General features: G+C 44.9%; 1 protein-coding gene and 1 long non-coding RNA gene across 2 annotated transcripts in view; both read left to right on the forward strand.

The window, feature by feature from the left end:
* The first annotated feature begins 84 nt into the window (after nt 1-84).
* On the forward strand, nt 85-18849 carry LOC144148133 (uncharacterized). The gene is made up of 4 exons (XR_013317980.1): nt 85-307; nt 8856-8977; nt 14660-14908; nt 18726-18849. It is a non-coding gene; the product is annotated as an uncharacterized LOC144148133 (long non-coding RNA).
* A 404-nt stretch (nt 18850-19253) lies between these two features.
* The window catches only part of LOC144148132 (scoloptoxin SSD14-like), a 100668-nt gene continuing 94420 nt past the window's right edge, over nt 19254-25501 (forward strand). Inside the window, exons 1-2 of the mRNA XM_077679724.1 lie at nt 19254-19345; nt 21799-22009. Of these exons, the coding sequence (XP_077535850.1) occupies nt 19312-19345; nt 21799-22009 (245 nt within the window). The 5' untranslated portion in view covers nt 19254-19311. The remainder of the gene's footprint in view (nt 19346-21798; nt 22010-25501) is intronic.

Consider the following 25501-nt stretch of genomic DNA (forward strand, 5'->3'; position numbering starts at 1 on the left):
AATATTGCGAACAGAAACATAGCGGATGTTTTTGGAAGCGCGTCATTGTAAAAAATAGCAGCATGTGTAAGCATCGGCTGAGATTTGACTCTTGGAAATATGATTTGATTTTCTGCCAGATCAGCTGTTTGCTAGGGTCAGCTTAAAGTCAGCATATATTTAGTACGGGCTTTTCCAATTCCCTGCTTCGTAGTCTGTGCGAACATCGACTTCTGTGCAGCGCAGTAGATCGGAAGTGGAGGGACGCACGATTCACGGCTATATGAAAGCGTGCTTTGTAGTTTAGTGAGGAGCCTTCTTTCTGCAGGTGGGTACTTTTCATTTCGAGAGGTATAATAATGAGGCAATGCATGTTGAAATCGAATACTAAACCTCGTTTGGTAAGCATAGAAATACACGCTCACAAGGGCATCAGTTGCTAAGAGGTAAGCCCGTTTTCGATTAACATGTCGCGCCCTCCTATACGGAAGCTGGCTTAGCTCAGTATGGCTGTATTATTTTATCCAGGCCTATTATTTTTTGCAGACATTTTTCCTTTGCCGTCAAATGCGTTACCCTTGTATGGTATTCTACTGTGAGACACTGTTTTATTGAGTGCAAACCTTATTCTTAATGCCAGAGAATGCTTTGGCAGTCAGAATAGCACTCAGTGCATGCACCGAAGCGAGCAAGTTTCATTGCGACACTAAGCGTGCATCAAAAGTGCATAGCTATTTAATAAGTTACAAGCTTTGGAATATTCACTCAGGCAGAAAGGTGTTTCGAGGACTAGTACCAATACACTTTTGTTTTTCTGGGTTAGTTTGTTAGAAAACAGCCGCTTAATGAGCAACACTACAGTTGGTAGTAAGGCACGAACTAGAGTTGGGGTTTACTTGCGGATAGTTATCGTTAGGCTATGTTCAGACTGCAGACGCAAAAACCGTGTCGTGACGTACGGACGTAAGCAAATGGCGTGTGACGCAGTTCGGTTGGCTGAGACGTGAAATGACGTCATTCTTTAAAGTTATTACGACAGTTGCGGCAACAGTCTGAACCCGGCCTTACAAGAAAACTGAAAAGCGTTATCATTTGAGTTAAACGTGTAAAGGCGGCAGTGGCTTGTTGTCAAGCGCTGGCCTCATCATTTCTTGCCCACAAAAGTAGATACTCTCTCTTTTAGTCATCCCAGCCGCAGTATCTGCGATAGTTTTGTGTAGGTATTTATGGGTTCCGCCCCCATAAAGCCAGGAACGTGATGAACACAAAAGAAGAATTTACAGTTGCGTCCAAATGCCTTTGTTTATTGAGTTCGAAATGCGCACCATTCACGCGCCCATCGAGGCACCATTAAGCACATGTGCACATACTGGAAGTACACTCCTCCCGCTATTCTTTAGGAGCGCCACGATAAACTTGTAGAATTGCCGAATTTTGCGAAATACTTTCTGCCGAGTTCTTTGGCGTCCCATATCCTACAGAAGAGGAGGCGAAAAAGGAAGAGGAGTAGATATTATTCCGGCGAGCTTTAGGTGCTGATGTCTGGGCACCGGATTGCTGGGGAGTTTTCAAATAGAAGAATGACCTGTATACGGATATCTACACACCTTGATAACGTGAGCGTGAATGCTGGTTTGTTTATTTATTTATTTATTTATTTATTTATTTATTTATTTATTTATTTATTTATTTATTTATTTATTTATTTATTTATTTAGAATAAACTCGCGATAATACCAACTCTAAGGGACCCCGGGATTTGTTTGAGTTATCAGAACTTTGAATTTCAATACGTTCTCATAAACATGAGTCGGGGCAACACACCAACTCGTGTTGCTATGAAACACGAATAGTGAAGTGCCATTCTCACTTTGAAAAAATAATCTCGAATTGCTGACTGCTTTGCATTTGAATAAGAGTCCAAAACAAAGTTTTTGCTTTCTTCCTCAATCCACACGCGGTTGTTGGAGCGCATAGTTTCACTCTGACGCGTGTATAAAGGTAATAAATAACCTTTGTTTGTGGCTATGCGATGTATGGATGCAAATGTGCAGCTAGAAGCGGCAAATGCAGCTGATATTTTCCACCAGGGACAAGCAAAAAGTACGAATTAGCCGAATACACGCAATGCAGCAGTTTGAAATAAGTGGCTCTAAAATACATTGAAAACAGCGGGCCAACCTAAATTTTGTAATTTGTTTGAACTAACCTAAAGGTTGAATTATCCCACTTTGAATTATCACGACTCTACTGTATTTATTTACAGGTTTACGTGTAATATTTATGTATATCTTAATTCCAGATACCTCACAGGCCCATGGGGGGCATAGAGTAAGAAGTAGCACATAATATCAACAGAACGAACGCACTAATTATAGACACCGGTAACAAAAATAACCAACAGTAGAAAGTAACAGCAGAATATAACTCCACTCTATCAAACCAACACACTCAAAATCGAACAAATGCGCGAGCCTCGAAACATCCAGTTGCGTTAACAGAAATTGTGTTTGATTATCGCACATATGCACACATATATATAATGAAAAATAAATAGAATCTGAATAATACAGAACACAATAAGCCTCTAAACGAACTTCGAAATTTAGGACAGTCGCCGAAGCTGAGAAACAGATTACAAGTAAAAAATAAACACGCTGCATGCGTGTGAAAGGTTAAGACGCACAATAATCAGACACGAGGCGCCGAAATGTTACATGACATGACACAGAGGTGATACGATGGAGCAGATCGTTCCAAAGGCGTATAGCCCGTTGCAGGGCATGTGAGTTAAAAGCGTGTGTGGGATCGTAAATGCGTGATAAGCTCTAGTGGTTGTGCAGTAGACGGGACCTGATAGATGGGAATTGAAGATTAAACAGTGGTGATGTCGAAGAAGAAATATACTGATGGAAAAGGCAAATAACTGCGAGAGAGCGATGGCTGTTAATTGCTTGAGACAGCAGTCACGTTTAATCTGTGTGATGCGGTAATGTCGGTTATTTATGAAGCGACGAGCTCTGTTTTGGATGGACTGAGTCATGTCTATTAAATGTTTTTGATGTGGTGACCAAATGGACGAAGAAAATTCCAGTTGTGGGAAAACAAAAGTTTGAAAAGCTACTTTGCAAACATTTGATTGGGCAAGGCCTAAATTGCGTCGTAAGTAACCAAGTGATTGAGATGCTTTTCTACAAATGCTAGAGATGTACTCAGACCTAGCTAGTTGTGTGTCGACGTCCGCATGAGATACGTATATACTGTTCAAGGTGTAGGCAAACTCGCAGTTAGGACGTTTAAGTTTAGTTTCATTAGCCATGTGTCACGCCCGCTGGAAAGAATATTGAGATCGCTTGGAAGGGCAAGATGACCATCAATAGAAGTTATTTTGCAATAGATAATGCAGTTGTCAGCAAACATCCGCACGCGCGACGTTAAATGTGTTCCCAAGTCATCGATAAATATTAAAAAAAGGAGAGGGCCTAGGACGCTGCCTTGGGGCACACCGGAAGTCATGTCAGAAAAGGGAGAAGAAAAGTTGTTGACAAATGTGAATTGCTGACGAAGCTTGATTAAGCTTCGATAATGTTTAATGTTAACATTTAGCTTCGATAATGTTAAGCTTCGATTTTGATAATGTTAACAAGTCTAGGCAAATAGCTGATAACCTTAATATTAAACGCGAATTGGCTACCCTATCAAATGATTTCGAGAAGTCGAGAAGCACGCAGTCAATTTGTAGCTATTGTCTACGTTAGAACGCAGATCAGTAGTGGACTCGAATAGCTGCGTGTCGCACAACAACCCTTTTCTGAAGCCATTTTGGTTTGCAAAAAAAAAACGTATTAGATTCCAGATGACTGAACACGTGGGATGCAATGAAATGTTCTAGCGTTTTGCAACAACAAAAAAACGTTAATGAAATGGGGGGATTGTTGTTTTTTGATTGATTGTAGGGTTTAATGCGGCGAAGAAACGCAGGCGACGAGGCGCCTCGTAGTGGAGGGCTACGGATTAATTTTCACCACCTGGGCGTCTTTAATACGCGGCGGAATCTCGGACACACGGGCGGTTTTGCTTTCGTCTCCATCAGAAAAGCGGCCTCCGCGGCCGGGAATCGAGCCCGCGTCCTTGTGCTCAGCAGGGGATAGTTGGGGGAGGGGGAGCGGGTGGAGTCAGTATTACCAGAGTTTTGAACTGGTACCATTTTAGTTATTTTACAGTATCATGGTAGTTGTCCTAATGATAAAGACTGACAGAAAATGTGGTATAAGATTTTGCTTGAGATTGCAACCATTCCTTTTAGTATTTTCGAGCTGATATTGCGGATGCCTGCGGAAGTTGACACTTTAAGGTCCTCTGTAAGATGTTCATATCCCAATCACATCCACGAGTAGCAGGCATATTATAAGGACATTCCGTGGTAAATACAGAACTAAAAAAACCCGTTAAATACGATGGGGCACTTTCTACCTGGAACCAAAGGTCGCTATTTTTAACAAGATTTTGTTAGTATCGCAAGCTGGGGATACCCTCTTGTAAAATGCTTTTGATTGCATTTAAGCAAAGATGGAAGGTCGTGTGAAAAGCATTTACTTTTTGCTGCAGCTACTATTTCGCAGCACTTTGATAGATAACATTTGTATTGCTGCCATGTCTCCTGTGTACCGACGTGGTTTCCCTGTTTGTACAGACGCTTTTCCTATTACGCACTTGTTGAAGCGACTTCGTGAACCATGATTTTTATGTGTCGTTTCGATGGTAACGAACTGTACATGTTTACGGTAATTGTTATTGGTCTGCTATGCTGTGCTACAATGGTTGCCAGACCACTTAGGTGGTCGTGACGACGGTCACGGCGATAGAAAACTGCTTATGGAATCGAATAAAGGATGCATTATTTTAAAAATATCGGGTTTTCAGCTGGACAGGACAATATTCACAAAGAACATTTAATTAGTTTATTTCTAGAATGCATTTACTGTGACATCACTGCTAGTTGCCCTGCTGCCCGACGATGCCTGCATGGTTGCTTGCGATGCGCCTCAAAACAAGAATTTCAAAGGCGTCTCCTAAATTCCAGAAGAAATGAATTCTGAGAATACTTGGGGTTTCTGTTCTCAAAAGGTCATTTAAGCAGACAAAATTAAGCGAAGGCAAATGCATTTTTCCTCCCGACCCCTCTAATGACCTCCGCGGCCGTTCCGCGTAGAGGAATGAAGGCTTAGCATAACGGCAGATATTTGATCACCGCTTTGAAAATATCTACTGATGACAATACGCAGCACAATTTTTCACCACAATAACATCCACTTTCGCGCCTGGTGGAACTTGTTTTGCGATCTGTGTGATTTTGAAAAGCGGCGACGAGGTGAACTGCCGTGGCCTTGGTTGGTCCGCGCCACTTCGTGGGGCGTGCGGGCAGGAACAGCCGGCTTGTGTGCGGAGTATTTCTGCGTGTAGTAAATGCGCCATGTTTTCTTTTTTTATCCATTTCTTGCGAACGAGGAGCGAAATCTAAAAACTTAGCTCTATGATCGTCATAGCCTACAATGTTGATCGGGAAAACGAGCGGCAGTTTTCTCTTCCACCAGGTTCGGTCGCATACGTCTGCATACGCTACCATGCTCAGGTGGTTTTGGGAAGCCAACCACAGTTGATACGGTTATAAAGTCCGCAGGAAGTTATATTGCAGTTCACACCCTGAGGATTCACTTCAAATGCCCAAAATAAGCACGAACATACTCTTAGAAAGGGCGTCTAAATGAAACGTCACGCGCTGAAAGGCAACCACGCAGCCAGGTACGAACGGGGATCCTATAAGGAACGTCAAAACAATCGCAGCGCCAGCCTCTCCAGCGGTTGCCCTCGCGGCCATTACTTAACGTCCACCATCCTACTAGTTGGTGTGAGTACGGCGCATGCAGCTAGCTTCACGGCGCGCACTTTTGATTCTGACCGCCATCCTAGAAACGTTGCGCCGCGAATTTCAATGTTATCCGTCCTCGCCTCATGCTGTACATGCTGAGGTGATTTAATGTGCCCGTTACTCTCTGAACAGCATAATATTCTCACAGGCGTTGGCCGCGCGATCAGGAAAGGAGTTTGCGAAACACATTTTGTATTCTTCGAACCTCTTTTTTTTTTGCAACAGAATGCCCGTTGGCATAAAAATAACTTATTTACAAATATGCATGGGCCCCGGTCTCTCGAAGGAAGTCAAGAAGGGAGCGGTGGTGGGGTCCCCAGAGCCACCGCTGAAGGTCGGGGGGTCTTCCAGGATGGAGGCCTCTCTCAGGTGTCGCTTTCTGGCTGAGGTTAGTGAAGGACACGCCCAGATAAGATGGTCCGCGTCAGCTTGTGCGGCCGGAGCTGTGCAGAAGGGGCAGGTGTCGTCGAACCTCTCGCTCTTCAAAAAGCATTCGCCCCCTCCCCCCCCCCCCCCCCCAAAAAAAAAAAAGCCGTATTTTTAACTCTTATTTGTTGGAGAAACAGTGGATGTCATATTTCGAACTGAAAACCTGTGTTAAAAAAATTTAAGTGCAATTTACTCGGAAAAATGTACGAGCCGCTTGCCCGGGGGAGGACGACTGTTTTGGGGTATCCGCCCGAAATGATAATTCTGCGTTACACACTCGGGTTATGTGAATTTGTATCAACATGCGGAAAAATATTTCTGCTCTTGCTGTATGCGCGCCTATACAAACAGAATTCCTAGTTTTGACTAGCTTTATCGTCCTATATATGCACCAAACAGTTTCTTTCACGTGGGTACGGCACGTATTTTTTTCAGCTCAATCAGCGCTTGTATTTGAAATTCCAGCTCTGATTACGTTTAGAGTTTCTCCATCGCAGTAACTCCTGGAAAAAATTTAACAAATATCTGACTAAAAATTGCTACGCAATTTTTTAGCTTATTTGATTTTTTAATGCTATTTTCCTGTCAATGGTTGCAGGGATCTACTGCTAAAAAAGACTATTTTATTCCCCTGTTCTTGCCTGTGTCGGGCAGTTCACGTAGCGGTGACGAGCGAAACAAATAAAAAAATCTGCACTGAGAAAACCCTAAACGTGACAGGCTGGCCGGACGACGAGACGCAAACTAACAGCACAATTTCTTCTCACGGTGGAAATGTCCCTTCTTCACCAGCTATCCTCTGAAACTATAGCGTACGGGCCGTAGCTACCGACACTCGGCTACGAGCTTTGGTAACTAAGGGAGGAGAAGATGCTGCTGAAATTAGAACAAAAGGGGGATACATTGGCAATGATTTATTATAAATGTCGGAAACGAAAGGGAACAGCACTGATGAAACATTGGTTTTACTGGTTTTTATCAAGCCTCTCTTGTCATCTCTTCATCAGTCCACCTGTTTGGAGTTCTGAAGTTATATAACCTGATTTAAGCTCTATATTGATCGTCTTTTGTTCCAGGCGACTCAATTCTTTCTGCTGAAAGAAAAGGAGAGGTTTTGGGACTCCGATTTTTTTAGGTACTTGCTTTAAAAGAGTACTGACACCAGTTCCGGGTGTTAGTATTATTAGGCAGTTCGCTTCCCTCACTCAAGAGAATACTCTGGCTGAAATATTTACGGTATGCGACGCGTGGAACGTACTTTAATTTGATCTCATTTATCATGCCGACAGAACAGCACACGGAGCGGCGCTCAGTGAATGGATATCGGTGAGACATCTCTCCTTGGCAGGGAAAAGAAGTGGAGTAGTCGTGTCCCTCCAACACTCAACGCTCGTCAGAAATTCAGGACGTCACTTCACACATGCGGCCCGCACGGCGAGTGGCGACTGGGCGCTGGCGCGTTCACGAACTGATGCACGTAGCCAGAGCTACAGGCATAACCACTACCCAGGAACGCTCTTTTGCCAAAAATAAAGTTCCACACACGGGGAATGAGCCAGTAATATAGCCAATAATCGCAATAGAAGTCGCCGTCAGGCCTTTTTGTGAAAATGGTCATCAAATTTCCGCCGCAATGGTAGGCCTGAACAATTTTAGTCAGCTCAGCCGCTCAGATCTGGCGACGCTGCGGTCGACAGAGCGCCGGCACCAGCCGAAGTGTTTTTACATCCGCACAAAACGGTTATTTCAAACCGTAGTTTTGTCACATTCGCCCTCCGGTCTGGGAGCTCGGGGAACTGCAAGGGATGGTTTTCAGGCCGTTCAATGTGACTAATTATCGCGTGTTCAAGTATTTAAAGTGCTGTTTTGGGTTCGGCAGGCCAATTAAAACAAATAAAAGCAATTAAAAAGGAACATTAAATTTTTGGGTCGCTTATTCTTTAACATTGCATGCTATGCCCGCAAAAAGTGTTTTTTGAAATAAAGTTTATGGTTTTTGGGAGCTTTGGAAGCATCGCGACGCGAGGGTAAAAAAAATCTAAGGAAAAGGCAGAGGTGTCAACCAGGCGTACCTTGCACTGGGCATCGCTGAATTTAAAAGGGGTTATAGCTCCCTTTACGCTCCCCTGCATTGACGAAAACAGTTTTGTTGTTGGTAATTTTGGGCCTACTGGGCAACCGGGTGACGTGCACGGTGATATCTCTAAAGTGTGGCCTAAACAGCTGCACTGCACAAAACGTCTTGGAGAGGGCGGTACAGTGTTAGTGTACGGCCTTTGATAGCGCGAACAGACATGGTTGGGGGATTAAACGGTAATGGTTTGAAGAGTGGCCCATCAGTACGGTGAGCATTGAGCACATACATTAATGAGCTATTGGGTGCATAAATGTACCTACTGTTGGTAGTGTACACTTGCTGCTGGCGAGAGAATGATGAAGATCATCTAACGCATGTGATAGACAATCGAGGCCATTTTGGTTCATCGTGACAAATGTGCACGGTATTCTTTTTATGCAGAATCATCTTTCAGAACGGCGGAAAATCTGTAGACGCATCAATTGCGACACTCTTTGCACGGGTTCTACTATCCTTCACTCCATGGGGCTTCTTGGAGATTTCATTTTCAATGTATACTCAAGGTAAGGGTTCAAAGTTGAATAACGGGCGCGATTTTTATTAAATAAATATTCATAACCTTGTGGGGGCTACTCGGAATTCGCTCTTCATTTCTTTCGTGTAGTTCGATAAGCAATTTTATACAAAAAATATGAAAAAGCAGTTGTAATGACGGGATACTGAAAAAGTGCGCTTAGAGATGCCCACCAGTTCCAACCATTAGTAGGCAACCTAAATAATGTAGCGTGGTTAGCAAGCAATAGTCAAGATTAACTGCGGTGACAGCCTTAAAATTTTCGAAGATTCCCTGTTGCTACAAAGAAAGAAATTAAAAGTGTTAGGACTTGCCCTTTCGTAAAGGTTGATTAACAGCCATTTTTATGTTTAATTATGATGTTACCTTTGTTAAACATTCTCCCAATTATGGTTTACCACTGACATATTGAACGAAGACCTGTAGCGTGATCATAACAACGATGCTCGTCAAAGCGTGGTTCCTGCAAAGCTCACTTTGTCCAAGTGACCGTTATGAACGCCTAAATAGACTTCACCAACTACAAACACTTGGATTCAACATGATTTAGTAGCATTGCATAGCAATAAATAGCATTTTGCAAGCTGATCCGGGAAATCAATGTCGTGCTTACTTTTTAGAGCTTGCCAATGCAAACCTGCCACACGCTTTGTAGCTTTACATCTGCAATTCACTTAATTGATCGCCAAAGTAATTAAAGACCAAATCCGGGTGCTTTAAAAGGACGGAGACGTGAGTAAATGGGAATGTGAAACTGTAAGCAAACACCAGCTGTAATATCATGATTTTGATAAAGCACTGATAATTAGGCAGACTGAATGGAATGCATTAGAAGTTACGTTAAAAATTCTGAAAAAGGCTGTGATCGCGTGCGGAGGGTGAAACCGAGACGTAAGAAAAAAAGTTGGAGCAATTTACTGGGACGGAAATGGTGTGGTAAAAATGGGTCTGACTACAAGAAAATCAGTTTAGAGTAGTATAGAGAACGCCTTTAAAGTAATATCAGAAATCAACGATTTTGCATGTCGTGTCTTCTCCGTGCCATGCATAATACAACCAATGATTAAAATGCTTTCTTTAGCGTCTTGTGCCACCTGGCGTAAAAACAAAATGTGTCCAACGTAGGAGGGAACTGACATATATAAGGGCAAATAGATAAGGCAGTGAACAATACATTTCCCAGAACATGAAAAGCGGCGGGGAACCATTTGTCAAGATAATCGACAAAAGTCACCATGAAATTTTTACACGTTTTTCTATCAGAGCTTTTTTGTGCTTAAATCATTTCAGGTAACAAGCGCAGTATCGTGAACAATCTAGTAGAAATCACGGCTATCTCACTTCGCGCTGAGCGTCCAGTATGACCTCCAAAAAAACTGGAGAAAATATTTGCCTTTAACTCGGAAACAAAAAAAAAACCAAAAGGATTTGTGCACAATGTGCTTTCAAGTATATTACATGCAAATGGAATGGTAGAGATGACTTTATTGGAGGAAGGAGGCCAAGAGGCCCTTTTGCGGGACATCGGAACAAGGGAAGGGGAAAATGGTACTATAAAGGCCTTTCACTGCACTTCGAGCGTTAACTTCGAGGCCATTATGTCGGGTTTCACCCATAAGGGTACGATACGCACGCTTGTTGTTGTGGCGAGGACACTGTGAGACGATGGTCATTCGGGTATTCATAAGGAGCTGTGGGCTCCGCTATCATGCTACTTTATAGAAACTGGTTTTTATACCGCATTCTGCAATTTGCTGTAATATTTTGGGTTTGTTTCAGATATACAGGACGTGTTCTGCAGAAGTCGTTTGGAGTACTTGCGTTGCCAGGAGTTAGCTGAGTTAGCTGAATTAGCTGAGTGCGCGCCTCATCGCCTGCGTTGCGTCGGCGCGTTAAACCCCACAATCAATCAAATCAATGAATTAGCTGAGTTAGCTTAGTTGAGTTAGCTGAATAGGCCCAGACTAAGTGGAAAATGTTGGGTGTGTGATTACAGCAACAGTAGGGGCACCGAAGACTAGTAGGGTACCGGGGCGTTGTCCATTTAGAGATGACGTTGTGAGTGTAGACCATGTCAGCGTATAGCTTATTGGCAAAAATTACTGCTGCTCCTGCAGGGACTGCAGTGAAGCAAGAAAACCAGGTGGTGAGGCTTCGGTGAGCCGTTTTCGGCTGAGGTTCATAATTCGATGGTATTCGTGCATCCAGTGCAGTGCGCGTGCCTGTTCATGATCAGGTTGTTCGTAGATAGATTCGGGTACCATGGGAGGATTGGGTACACCCGCCCGGGGAGCATTATGCGCCGACTGGTTTCTTTCCGCTTTATGGGTGTGAGCATGAGTCCACAGCAGGCGTACCCTGAACCGATCGTGCGTGAGGTCTCGCATTTTGTAAAGAATGTTTGTGGCCGTAGAATTGTAATCAAATAGTGCAGTAAAGGTGAACTAATGCATATAGCCAGGCACATAATCAGGGAAAGCTGGGGTCTCTACCAATGACATTGGTAGTGCAATGTACGCCCGTGGTCTAAAGTTTCTAGCACGCAATTTCTACTGCCAAGGCAATTTTCTCAATGCCTGGTGAACGAGCTCAAGATACATATATGGCGGTGATACCACGAAGCGTGTTGCTTCACTTCCAAATAGAAATCAAGCGCTGAGCAATTGGGCAGCAAATAATTAACTTTGTCAGTCGTAATGGCTTCCTGGAAGCTTTTGACGCTGAGTATAGCTCACGCGCGCAATGTCAGAGCATGACCGTTCGAGACACTGACGATGAGTGTTATTTGTGTTGCAAGGCAGAACAGCAGCTGCAAAATAAGGGGATGCTTAGAACTTTTTTCAGACCGTGCAGGCGATAAGCCTACAATGCGACTAGATTTAAAAAAAAATGAACTGCCTACCGGGCGTAGCACGCAGAATTCAGTCTTCACGGCGCTGATGGCCTTATAAGCAAGGTTCGAAGTTTTCGTTTTCTGCGTCAGCTGGCGAACAGTGAAGAGGTACCCCAGAGGCAGTTTTCTCCGAATCGATGAGAGAGAGAGAGGGAGAGAGAGGCTTTAGTTTACCTGGGGGCATGATACGAAACAAGAGGGACGGATGATGCAAACATGTCACACTGCAGGCTTATAGCTAGCTTGCACTATGACATATGAAAGGTTCGCAAATAAATCGCAAATCTTTTAGACTGCTACGGGTCATTTAAGATTTATGGGTTGTGCTGAAAAACAGATGCAAGATGCACAAGAATGGTTTCACGAGGGCGGTTATCACGGTAGCCAGTCTAGGTGATCTGGTTATGGTGTGTTCACTTAATTCCTGTAACAATAACCTGCCAGTACGAACCCGTTGCAGATGTCCTTCGTCGCCTGCAGCAGGAAATCTAGTTCCAAAAGTGACTCAAAATCATCCCTAATGTACTTACAGTGCTATGTCAAATGACACAGTATAGGGATGGATGCATATACTATTGCAACAACAATACAGGCCGAGTTGGATGTCCAAGCTAGCTTCATGCGTGTACTTGCGTACCACTGTGTCTGCCCCCTTGCAGGCGTGCGCTGGGGACTTGGCAAAGTTTCAGAGAGCAGTCTGGGACTGCTGTTTGCAAGTACAAGAAGCAAATTCTCAATCATTGAAAGCTTTTAAACATTTTGTAGGAGGTCACCTAGCGGCAGTTCCCACTTCAGGCAATTAGTCTCCATGGCTCCGAGGTCGTCAGACTTCAGGGGCGGCAGATAAATATTGAACTACGACCAGCCTTACATGCAACAGGAGTCGAAGTGACTGCACATTTCAATGGCCCTATTTGGCTATTTTCGTTCTTATTGCCAATGGGCTTGAGTGTATAGGCTCATGCACATATGCGTAGACAGAGGGAAGGGGCATGTGCAAGGCAAATCCACTTGCCCGAATGCACCCCGACTACTGAATAAAAGTTTTGGCCTGGCCACTCAGACGTTAAAAGCGTTAAGTGAAGCCAAAGATTGAAGTGCGACCGAAGCACGGGTCCAAGTTTTCAGATCAGTTATCGGGTCCAAACATCAGCCTGAGCGAGAAACGGTCGATAAAATGGCCCACTGCAGAATAGAATAAATGTACAGTTGTGTAAACAAATTCATTGGATCACTTTGGGCCCGGATAAAAATCAAACCAACCCCAGGCCTGCGGAATGCGAGATGAGCACATATACCCAGTACCACCATAGCTCGACGAATCTGGCTCTCTGAAAGGATGTCCTAGTGTATGCGTTGTGGCCTTCGACTTTGAAACGTGTGTGAGAAACATGTGGTGGGGCCAATATGAAAACCTCACCTATGCTAATTACTAAAAACAATGCTTACTAATACGTAGAAATGTACATTCCCTCTATATGTACTCTTTGACTGACAATGCGAGCGTAGGTATGTGCTAGTTTAAAATATGTAGGGCCATCATGCAGCATCCATCGAAGCCTAGATTACACGGCGCTACCACATCAGATGGCGGCAGTAAAGCATGTTGTTGGGCTGGTTGGTTTTGTTGTTGTTGTTTATTCGTTTATTTAATAGCCTCAAGGCATAGTAGACACCAAGCGGGTCCGATCCATATCCAGGGAACAAGGTTAGCCTCCCGGATATAGTCCAGTAGGGAACGGTAGGCAGGACCATGGAGCCACCGATCGTAATGCCTGTCTTGCTGCAAATTTAGGCCTGCTGCCTTCAAACATTTTCTTCGATTGTCCTTAGTTCCAGGGCATGTCTATAGTAGGTGGTGAAGGTCTGCCGGAACCGTTTCCTCACAGCAGGTTGGACATGTCACATGTCCTCGGTAGTCCCCTTTCCATCCACTCGTGCGGGCAGAAGTAAGAGCCACGCCCAGTCGAATCCTTCGTAGTACAACCTCCTCCATCCTGGTAAGATTTAGGGGGAGGAAACCGAACACGGAGGTATGAGAGCACGCGTTCGGCGTCGAAGATCCTCCTTTGCAGCCATTCTTGTGGCCCATGGGTCACTTGGGAGCTGGGCGGGGGATGCATATTTAAGCGTAAAAGGGCGGATTAGGACGAGACAGTGAAAAACAAGCGAGTACGACTGCGCTCGTCGTGTCAATCCTTTTTCACTTTCCCGTCCTTGTGCGCAGTTTCGTGTTCGATAGATTCTTGCACGTGCAAATGACGGCATGGGCCGGCCAACAAAGGCGTGCCTAGATCGACCTCCGCAGCTCCCGACAGGTGCACTTATTTTCTTGTTGAAATTGATCCCCGCCAAGCCGGAAGTACTCCATCGGGATCCTGCTCTCAGCCTCCGTACACACGCCGCTGACAGACGTGGCTGTAAAGCTGTTCTGCTAAAGTTAATGACGCCACTGTTTCTACAGCAGAACAGCACACCTGTGGAAGATACAGGGACCTTTCCGGACCTTTTCTCTGACGGTAACCTTCCAAAGCTCTTAAATTGAATTCCGCTTAATCTGAATGAACATCTCTCTTGGACTCTGCAGCAATTATGGCCGGTGTTTTTTTCTTCTGTTATAATACCATGAACGCTTGTGGCTGTACTGATATAAGAATATAATGGTGAGCCCTTTTAAGTGTACTTGATGCATCATTTTAAGTATCCTGCAAGGGGGGGGGGGGGAACACAACACGGCCTCAACTATTTTCGCCTACATTTTCTGTTTTGACCTTGCAGGAGAACGGAAGCCGCTGGATCCCCTCTTCTCAGCTGTGTATTCCTTGTCTGTGTAGCTCTAGCAACCTCTACACAACCACAACGCGATGGTTGCCCCAGCAATCTCAATATAACATGTGAGGATACTCCACGCGGACAACACGAAACAACATCAGGTGAAGAACAAAAGCCTACTTCGACGTCCCGCCTGGGAAACTACACTCGCTGGGCAGTTAGCATTGACGCTGCTCCTTGTGCAAACGTTTCCAGGTAAGAATGAGCTATTAATTGAAATTTTACTTTGCTTATGAAAAACCAAAATTAGAAGGGCTCAGATTCTTTTGCAAGAAGCGAAACTCGGAACACGAATTTAGAACAAGTCGAGATTGTTTCCAGCTTTTCACGTGTCATCCCAGTATATGATTTAACCATCATACTTTAACCGCCAAGCCTTTTTCAAGCATCCTTTGAACGGTTCGAGCGAGCGTCTTTCTTGCCATTGCTATCGTCATGCGTCTTTTGATGTTTTCGCGAGAAAACGTAAATCTCCGGTGTAGCCTTCGGCATACAAATTCTGCACGAATAAAATGACCATTCATAAACGTGAGATCGCTTCTAGAGTACTGGTTTCGCTATAAGTACAAAGTACGCAAGAGAAACAACAGCGTCATGAGGTAGAATGTGTGTTTAATGCAAGGTACTAAAATACAGCATGTGGGTGTTTAAATCATGACAATCATTGCGATACGGCTTCAATTTGTTTTTTACAGCGAAGCTGTTTAGCAAATCGCAATTTTTTGTCTCCGCAATCAAAAATACCAAGAAATTCCCGAGCGCGTGCAAGTGAGTGCGACCGTGTAAGCGGGGGCCTGACGGCGACCGCCCAGAAGTTCACAAAACGAAGGAGATGCCATGCGCTCGTGTGTGCGTGCCTTGCGATGACCGCCCAGCGTCCCCTCCGCACGTTTGTCGAACTAAACATACCCACTTAGGGAGATTGGCCAAGATTGGCCCCCTCAAAAACTCCAGCGTTGGCCGTGATTGTGGCCACATTTGCTGGTAACTAGAAATTCTCCAGTGTGCGCCGTAATCGCGGAAACACTTGCTCAGAACGAGAAAGATCCGTCGTAGCATACGCCCTTCCAAGGTGACGTCTAATGATCATCACTTCAAAAAGAAAAAAATGGAAGGAGCTCACACTCATTACAACAATGATCGTTGCGGCAACGAAGAACAAGCAAATCGGCCGCAAGCCTGGACTTAAAACCTTCGTGATGGTAGTGAAGGTTGCGTACAGCTTCGCTACCTCCAAGTCTTACGCGTTAGTGTGAGCTTCTTTTATTTTCAAATTTATTGCACACTTTTTTAAATTCCCGAAACGTTCTTTTCCCTGGCCCCCATGCATTTTTTGTTTTGGGCCTCTAACCTCAAGTATGCCGCCTAGCAAACACTTTCCTCTAAAAAATTACCCTGTACTCCAAACAAGAATAAGCTTCAATTGCTACTTGTTTTGTGCAACCTGTGGGAGTTACCCTTAGCCTCCAATAAAATGAATTAAAATGTGGTAGCGAGGTTGTGAAGTGAGACGCTGCGACGTACTGATTTAAATTTAAATCAAGCCCCTGTAAATTTAAACCAAGTCCCTCTAAAGCATCGTTTATATTTAGGAGAAATAGAGTGCTGATCAATTCACGGGTTAGCTAACGTGACGTGAGGCAACGACGAGGTTCACTTTGTGTTTCTCGTGGACACTTTTTCATCGCATATGGGCCATACCAACCAGCAATATTTCATAGTTAATAATTAGGCGATAGCCTTACATGGCCTGTCTTACTGAAATGAGTGTCGTTGGCCGGTGTTGCGCCTTCAGTACAACCAAGATTCTTATTATCTGAGACGTGAATTTACTCAGCAATTGGCCTTATGCAATTGCCTGCGGCGGCAACATATTCGCCAGCAATTCTCACTTCCCGCTCAGCTGCATTAGCCAGTGACGATGACACCGGTGATCAGAGGCTCACAACCGATTCATAAAATTTCATCTGGCTGTGACATTGCCATACCAACCCAGAATTCCCACATACGAATTCAAACAGATTGGTCAGTGTCAGTTACGATGACAGGTGCCGTCATTAGCTCAATGCCGGTTCGCAGCTTCCCAATAACTCGGCTTCAACATACCCACCAACAATTTATTATGCGCACTTGAGAGAACTGGCCAGTGACGATGAGGCTCTCGCTTGAATATAGGTTCGTCCTTTCAAATTACCCCCCATTCCACAGAACAAAATTTTGTTTGTTATTAAATAGAATTGAATTATAAGAGTCTGCCGTGTGACAAATATATGCACTGAAATAGTCGAATACGCCAGAACACTCGCGGCTATAAAATGGCCCGTCAAGGGGTATTCGCAACACTGAAGGAGAAAGGCAGCGAGTAATTCAATAAAACTGACGTTATGTTTGTAAACACTATATGGATCGCAGGATGCCTAGAGTTTATTCCCGACTGCGGTGGAAATTTTAAAATGAAAGAGAGAAACAAAAAACGCCCTCGGGTGGAGTTATAGGCGCACTTAATGATCCCCGGGGTCTAACTTAATCCGTAGCCCTCCACTACGGCGCGCCTTGCACCTGATATGCAGCTCTGATCCTTTAAACTTTACAAGTAAAAAAAGAATAATAAATTCTCTTTTTGATACTTTCTTTATTGGTATTTACCGATATTCGCATTGCCCAAAGAAAGTGCAAAAATATCTTCAAACTTTAAAATGTTTACGTTTTTTAACTACAAACAAGGTGCAAAGCTGACGAGCAAATTCGCATTTGTATCAAAGCGTACGTGTTTTGCGTGAAATGTGCCTTATTGCTTCAATCCAGGCGAAGCAAACAAAATTTGTTAGATCTTTGGGAGCTATACCACTTCGGTTGAGGCATCTTACAGTCATGTAACTGGCCAGAAGGTGGCCTAGAACGCACGGCGAGACATCAAACATTTTCTCCTCTTTTGTCCTTCAATAAATTTACCAAAGGGCTCCTAATATTACCTGATAGGCATTTGTAACGACGCTTCCTGTACCCGGACGCCCGGGCCGGGTGTCATGTACCGCTGAGTGAGTCAGGTGTTAGCAAACAGGGGACTCCAGTTTGGAAGTTTTGACCAGATTATCAAAGAACGATGCAATAAATAACTCTAGTCTCTTGGTGACACATAGGAAAAATTCTATAAAATGCCTTCGGCAATAGCACCGCGCTGAAACAGCGTCCTCGTGAACAGAGTTGACAGGACAAGTTTATATGAAGAAGCTTTGCGTGAAGGGGCGTCCGACTTAAAGTTTCAGTAAGGCTCAGAAGGCCACATTGGATGATTTCACCGGCCACAGTGGTGAAAACGTCTGCCGGTACGATTGTGACTTCTAATGCTTGAAAATTCCAAAATTGTGGGCTAATCGTGGGAACATTTGGATATATCAGCAGATGGTACAGCAATGTGAAAGAATAGGCAAACAACTAACACCATAACAAAAAAATTGAGCCGTTTTGAAAGAGTTTTAGAACCACCTTTATTTTTATTTGACGGCACTTATTCTGAAGAGATAAGGCGCTTAACTGCAAGCCCCGCACCTGCGATTGGTAGATAAAAAAGTTGTACAGAGTTATCATAAATACCAACTAATGCCTAAGCATTCCTGCCTATCTGCTATATTACGGGCTCTTTTAAGGTTGGCTGCACTACTATATGCAAAGGCACTGCTGGGAAAGCATTCGTTAACTGCAAGTGAACAGTTGCTCAGTTTGTGTGCCCAGGTATTTTTATGGACTGTTATAAATCAAGTACCTGTAGAGCTGGCTATACACAACTGCATTGCTTGTGCATTGTTTACGTGTTTTGTGATCTTCACTACTTATTCTGGGCGTAGCAAACATTTATATTTGCCCTACTACACACTGCATTGTTAACTTAGGCAGCTATTATTTGAGTTTGCCGATATAATGGGTCATGTTTTTCGGATATGTACTGGCCAAAGAACGTTCACACGTTGATAGGGATTTGTGCTCTAACTGTGAGACATATATGTTCACCCAGGAGGATTTACGACAAGGGCGGCAAGACCGTGGACGCGGCAATTGCGACGCTACTGTGCATGGGAGTTGTGATTCCCCACTCGATGGGGATAGGCGGCGGTTTCATAGCGACGATTTATTCAAAGCAAGTAGCATTTTCATATATTGCCTTCCGAGCACCTAATTGTGGCTCTGGTGCCTCTTTGTCTGCTCAGCAGATTTGTTCTACAACCTGTTGTTACTGTAAGAGCCGAGTAAATTACATTTTGTTTGAGGGCTCTGCACAAATCTCCCCAGATAATTATTAGTGAGCACCTGTCCAACAGAGTCATGAAGATAGGCTGTGCTTCAGCACGGTACACAACAGCCACGCAGGCAAGCTTATTTTGGTTCATGAATGGTCCCTTAAAGGAACATCATCATATTATTTTCTTGGTTACGCGCTGATTGTTTCCAACACATATGCACGCCGCAATTGTGAATAGTTCAGTGCGTCTAAATGTAGAATTGACAGCGCCTTCTGAAGTCCAACTCTTTTTTTCAGGAACACATCAAAAGCAGAGGTATTAGTAGCTCGAGAGGTGGCGCCAGGCAATGCCACGAAAGATATGTTTAAAGGAAAGGAAAAGTTAAGCAAGTTTGGTAAGTGAAATATGTTTCAGCACTTGCAGTAAAAAGGCCTGCAGATTACAATAATCCTTAAAACAGTGTGGAACCGTAAACTGGAATGACGTTGTAATAATATTCTGTGGGTGAGCCGGCACACGTAATACCAGGATCAGTCAACGGAGCGGCAATGACATAATATGCCAGTATTTTTTTTGCGGAGGGTGTCTACGAATTATTTTACGACTATCATTACATTTTACAGGCATTGCACTGGATTGCCAGGGCAACACCCACTACGAAAACCACAATATATCATACAAATACAAAAGAGCGCCAAAAAAATGGCCCTACAACTACCACGGAAAAAGTACCGGTTACGGGGCATCCTTTCTGTCTGTGATACCGGGCTCCCTCCTTAGATATTGTAGTGCACTGCCGGACTTTGACGCAGATCCAACAATTCTACTGTTCAAGATGCGGTGGTCGGATCACGGTTACGCTCCCTGTCAACCGCTCCATGGCACGCTTTAACTCTCCCGGTATTTTTGATAGAATACTCATGAACCACGCCGTAGTGGTTTTAAAGTAGTACAGCATCCGGCTTTGAGCATGATCATATACGCGCGCAGCCGTAAGCTTAAGTGTTCAGGTTCATTTAGGCCGAGTATCCCTTTTAAAAAAATTGATTACAACTGCAGCACGATTTTATGGCATTGCTTACCGTTTTGTAAAGCAACCAGAGAAGGAGTGCCACATAGTGAGCTCCGCCGCAAACACAAGGTCAACTTTGGCGGGCGTTACAAACCGCGGCACGTTCGACATGAACCATGCGCGACTACACAAGTTACACCCCTGCCACAGTAGTCGTGAACGAAGTGAATTCTAAATACTTACTTAACGGTACCCTTGGTTCAAACTCCGTGTTTGGCCTGCCTATGATGATCGTCGACCACTATGTTTAGCTGTGGTTGACGTCCCCTTTGCAGTACTCAGCGCAGCGTAACGTTGGATAACTTTCTCGTTACTTCAACGGAGGTATTGTTCAGATTTTTCTTATTTTTAAAGCCAACGTTTTCTTAGTTCTAGACCAGTTGGTCGACCGAAAAGCTTTGATAAGATCTCCGAACGCAGTGTGCGTGCGTGAAACCGGACTTCCATTGTGTGAAAATCGTCACTTGAAAACGGCGAGAAAGGAACGGTTCTTGATAAGACAATACACGATTCGATCGTGAAGGAGAACTTTAATAGTATGCCTTTTTCTCATATACCCCGTGTCGTTGTACATTTAGAACGTTATAGATTGTTATCGTTATACACTTTTCGTTATGCATTTAGTTCGTAAATGCGTTTACTTAGTTCGCGAAAAATCGACGCTCGTTTGCGATTTGAGTCTGAAAATTTAGCGATCGACGGGACGCATTTTCCTTCGATTGGACGAAGCTATTGCGGTTCTGTCACGTTTCTTGAGGCAGGAATGGTAAATTTTTTAAAGTGCGAATGCACTTCTTAAGCGAGCCTGAAGCGTCCTCCGCCGTCCGCATTCCGCCGCCGTCCGCATAGCAACAGCAGCGGGTGCGCGCGCTCCTCGTCTTCCTTGGCAACGGGGGGAGATGGGCGCGCGCTGCCTGGCCGCTGACATGGTACATACCCACGTGGGGGATTGGCCAGGAATCTCCTCGTCTTCCTTGGCAACGGGGGGAGATGGGCGCGCGCTGCCTGGCCGCTGAAATGGCACATACCCACGTGGGGGATTGGCCAGGAATCGGGCGTGAGAAGGGCTAATGCACGCGCTTAAAGGAGTACTGACACGAAATTTCAAAGCTGAGATCCGCTCTAGCAATCAAGTACAACGACAACACAAATAGGTGTCTGTGCATGGCACATACCCACGTGGGGGATTGGCCAGGAATCGGGCGTGAGAAGGGCTAATGCACCCGCTGAAAGGAGTACTGACACGAAATTTCAAAGCTGAGATCCGCTCTAGCAATCAAGTACAACGACAACACAAATAGGTGTCTGTGAATAAATGCATCTTTCTTTCTTTGTAGTTGTGTGTGTGTGTGTGTGTGTGTGATCTCTCTTTCGCGAACATTACCGAACCGCGCAAATTCAACTCCTGCATTCGCACTTTCACATTCTTCCCCTCGGGGAAATGCGGGGAATTTTTTTCTTGCTTGAGAACGCGATTTCGTGGCATTGTAGCACACTTTTTACTTTCCGCAGCGGATGCGAACGCAGCATTCGTTCCTTCGCTTCCCTTCGCCCTCCCCCACTGCGCAGGCGTTGCAAACAACGTCCTCTTTTTACACCTAAGTTCTCCCTCGTTCGGCGCAGGCGCCGAACGTTTGATAACGTATTTTTATGATTATAAATCTCTTGTCACATCACCACCTTTTCTCGTTAGGAAACATGTAAGGCTTTCCATTTAAAATACAACTTGTAGCTGATGGAATCTATATGGTTTAAACTTTTGATGAAATACGCAGGTGGCCGTGCCATAGCAGTGCCGGGGGAGCTGCGCGGTTACGAGGAGATGTATAGGAAACTGGAAGGCGCACTCTGTTGGAACGAGCTCTTCGAGGACGCTGTTCGAATGGCGAAGTGCGGCTTTCCCATGGGTAAACACCTTGCCGATGCTTTGCAATACGGAGTATCGATGCTCGAGAAGATGAACATGACCCTTCCGGAAACATTGAAGTAAGAGTTTTATATGCACTTAGCAGGTGTCATTTGTCGATTTTCGCATTGAATAGGGAGCTGGATATATTGGTAAAGTGATAAGCTCACTTGCTCGCAGGCACTTGTAGTGGGGATGTATCAAATGTTAACAGCTTTTGCTTATACGGTTTTTTATGAATTAAACATGCCACAGTGCAATGCTCTTCAGATGGCGGCACAAAAACAATCAAAAGTAAACATTCACGAAATCACACGGCAGTGTGATGCCCTTTAAATGCTTTGCTTTATTCCTTAGCTCACCTATGTGATTTACGGCATGCAAACAATGTTTCCCCGAATTGGAGGCAACGTTATTCTCTTTTCGAAGAAAGTCGGGCATACCTACCTACCTACCTTGTATTACCAAACACCGCAAACTGAAATAGTTGCACTCCGCATTTCTTTATTTAATACAGGTGTGCGTTCCTATTAGCGGAGAGGAGAAATGAAAATTGTCCCATTCCTACAAATAGGCTCTTAATTGGTTTTCCCATATCCATATAGTGGGAAACGTAATGACCAATAGGAAAAACTGATCCTGAAGACTACAATAAAAGCGTAGAGATACAATGCATCATGTAACCAAAGAGAAAACGGCGTTGCATACGAACCATCACCCATTGCTAAACCAACAAAACAAACCGAGCAGATATTATATTTCGTCCGCCCTTGATTGAAAAATAAATGCAGATGGTTAGCCTATGATAGCGCCTGCTCATTTCGTTAATGTTCAAGCGCCTGTTGAAATAATTTGATTTTGTGGTATAAAGTGCACAGGAACACAAGAAAAGGAAAGCCCGAAACCTTAACCGGGCTTAGATTCCCGTTTGCTACTTGGCCCTGGGAGAGGGGTATTCACGGGACACAAGACAGGGCAGGCGAAAAGCAGGAGCTAGGACACAGAACGCGCGCGCACAGTAGTCCCTGTTGAGGCGATATTGCCGTTCGTGTGGGCTTGTGTCATCTGTAAAGCGTTGAGGGGCTTTTGTCACCTTCTGTGCAGTTGATGGTAGGGATCAAAGTCCAAAGATTGTCTCCACTGGGAATGATGAAATCGGCTAAGCTGTGTGGCCAGCACGCTCCTTTCCGACGAATATAGGGGCAACGACAAAGCACATGGTCCATTATCTGTTCCAGACCACTGGCGCCACAGTGGGCGCTTCTGGCCATCCTGATGAGGAAGGAGTAAACTTTCGTTATATCCACTTCTAACCGCAGTCTACGAAGTTAAGCGAAGTAAGGCCGACAGAGTACAAGCGGGAGATGGCGCTGACGTAGCGGGTCCGAATTGTAGAGTCGGGAATGCACAAAGCCTGGCGTATTTCGTTTATTAAATGGTAGACTTATGCCCAAAAACGAAGCATCCTAGCGGCATCTCTGAATGAACCCAGAGGCGAGCTGGTGCTTTCATTGTAATGATCTGTCCGGTCAGCTGAATGAGTCAAAACGTTGCTAATTATTCCAGTAACTTATCGGCCAGAAATACAATATCTGGCCATAAATGACGGCCTTGTGAAATGCTTCTAGAAATGCTGTCACCTTATGCGGAAAGGAGGGCAGCGCCGTGCTCCTCGCATTCGTTGCAGTGTCCTTGTTTGGGAGCAGCATTGTTAGTGCCATGAAGAGCACCACGAATGGCTGGAAGTTTATTAGCCGTGGAGCTCAACGTATGACTATTACAGACTCGAATTTCATTTAAAGAGAACCTGCAACACTTATCATCAACTACTCGAAATGCATTTCGGGGTAAAGTGTATTGTCCCAGCAATCTCCTTCCGCAAGTATAATGAAAATCCGTTCACTATCACCGAAACTACGTGCGGTGGGAACTCGCGCAAATTGTTCCCTCTCAACTCAACCGCGGACAACGCGACGAAAGCTGGGTGCTCTCTCCCTGAGAGGGGGGCGGCTCGCGGCGTTCTGTTCGGCGGCCTTCGGGGTGTTTTCTCCTTTTTTTCCGCAACGTGGAGGGTCTATTTCCGGTCTGGTGCCACAAAAAAGTGGGCATCGCTGCCTGCCCGCTAGCAAGCGCTCTGGCTGGTATGGCGTTTTTGAAGCAATAAACGTTGGTTGTCTCGTCGAAAGGGAAGAATTGAGTCCGTCACTCAAACTCCGCGCGCACAAAGACAAAAGAAACACTAAAAGTATGCGTACAGAGCGCCGACGACATCGTATCGTCATAGGAAATGCGAGAAATAAGCCTCAAAGTTGACCAGCGACAGCCAATAGGACAGTCACGACCCAAATGACGTCGTTTAGGCAATGACCGGACTGCATTATGAGAAGACTTGAAGAGAGCGCGGTTGGTTTTTCCGTGTCTTTCACGGCGATTTGCGCGCTTACCGCTTCACGTGCACGTGTAATATTTGGCTCAGGTATTCCTGGCAGTGTAATCTGAACGTCGCGCAGGTCTACTTGCACCGCACAAAGAGTATTGCAGGGTCCCTTCAAATAGAGTGGTATGACCACCGGAGCTGCCGAGCTCGAATACGTTACAGAATCATCTGTATGTATGTTTCCGGTCATTGTGTCGCTTTCGCAGTCCCAGCATTACAAGCTATACCTGAGCCGGTCGTGGCACGTCCACTTTTTCCCCAGTGCCCTAAATATAAATACGAGCCCCGGCTGTTACCTTGCGCCAAAACAGGGAGCACGGTGTGACCGCAAGCGTGTACCACGACGGTACTTCAGCCCTGTGTGCTGTTACAATGGCTGAAAATGGACACCGTAGTTAACTCCGAGGTTGCTGGGCAAGTTGCTGAGGTGGTAGCCTCATGATGAGCCTCATGTGCTGGCATAGTGTCTCATTAGCCACGTAAGTGGCTATAGAGTGGCGTTCAGCAACGCAAATGTTTTTGACTGATGACGAACATCACGTTAAACCGAGACACGTACGCAGAGCCTGCACGGGGATGCTCTGCATTGCCCGAAGGTTAGTGAACATGTATTGAATATTGCGGGCAATCTGCATGGTACACAAGACACAAAAAAAGTGCGCGTTACAGCTGCAGCATTCGTCTGACCCATATTCCCCGAGTTTATGCAAAGGAATATGAAAATGTGGGTGATGGCGGTTAGAGAGTAAATGCGGGTGAGCCGGTTCATTTTGTTGAGACGGAAACACTGCACAAATCATTGGACTGAAGAGACGACACAGCGCTGCATGGTACGTCGTCTCATTTAGTGCCGTTTTATTGCTTAGTTTCTCGTATCAGCAAAATTCACCAGCTGGGCGGCGAACTATTGATTCCCTTATTGACTTATCTATCTTCAAAACTGCATCCCAATCATTTGATACCCCGAAAGTTTGTAACCCAAAGGTCAAAAAACTCCCATCCCACGTAGAAAAACGGTTCAAGAAGCAGTTACGTGGCTGAAGAGGACCAGCCGTGGCTCTGGTCGATCGTTTCAATCTTTGGCAGGCGTCCCAGGTAATAGCGTAAAGTTGTACGTAGCGATAAACTCCTGGCC

This window comes from Haemaphysalis longicornis, unplaced genomic scaffold (genome assembly GCF_048455015.1).
Source record: "Haemaphysalis longicornis isolate Haplotype H1 unplaced genomic scaffold, Haemaphysalis longicornis Haplotype H1 scaffold_78, whole genome shotgun sequence".
NCBI lineage: Eukaryota > Metazoa > Arthropoda > Arachnida > Ixodida > Ixodidae > Haemaphysalis > Haemaphysalis longicornis.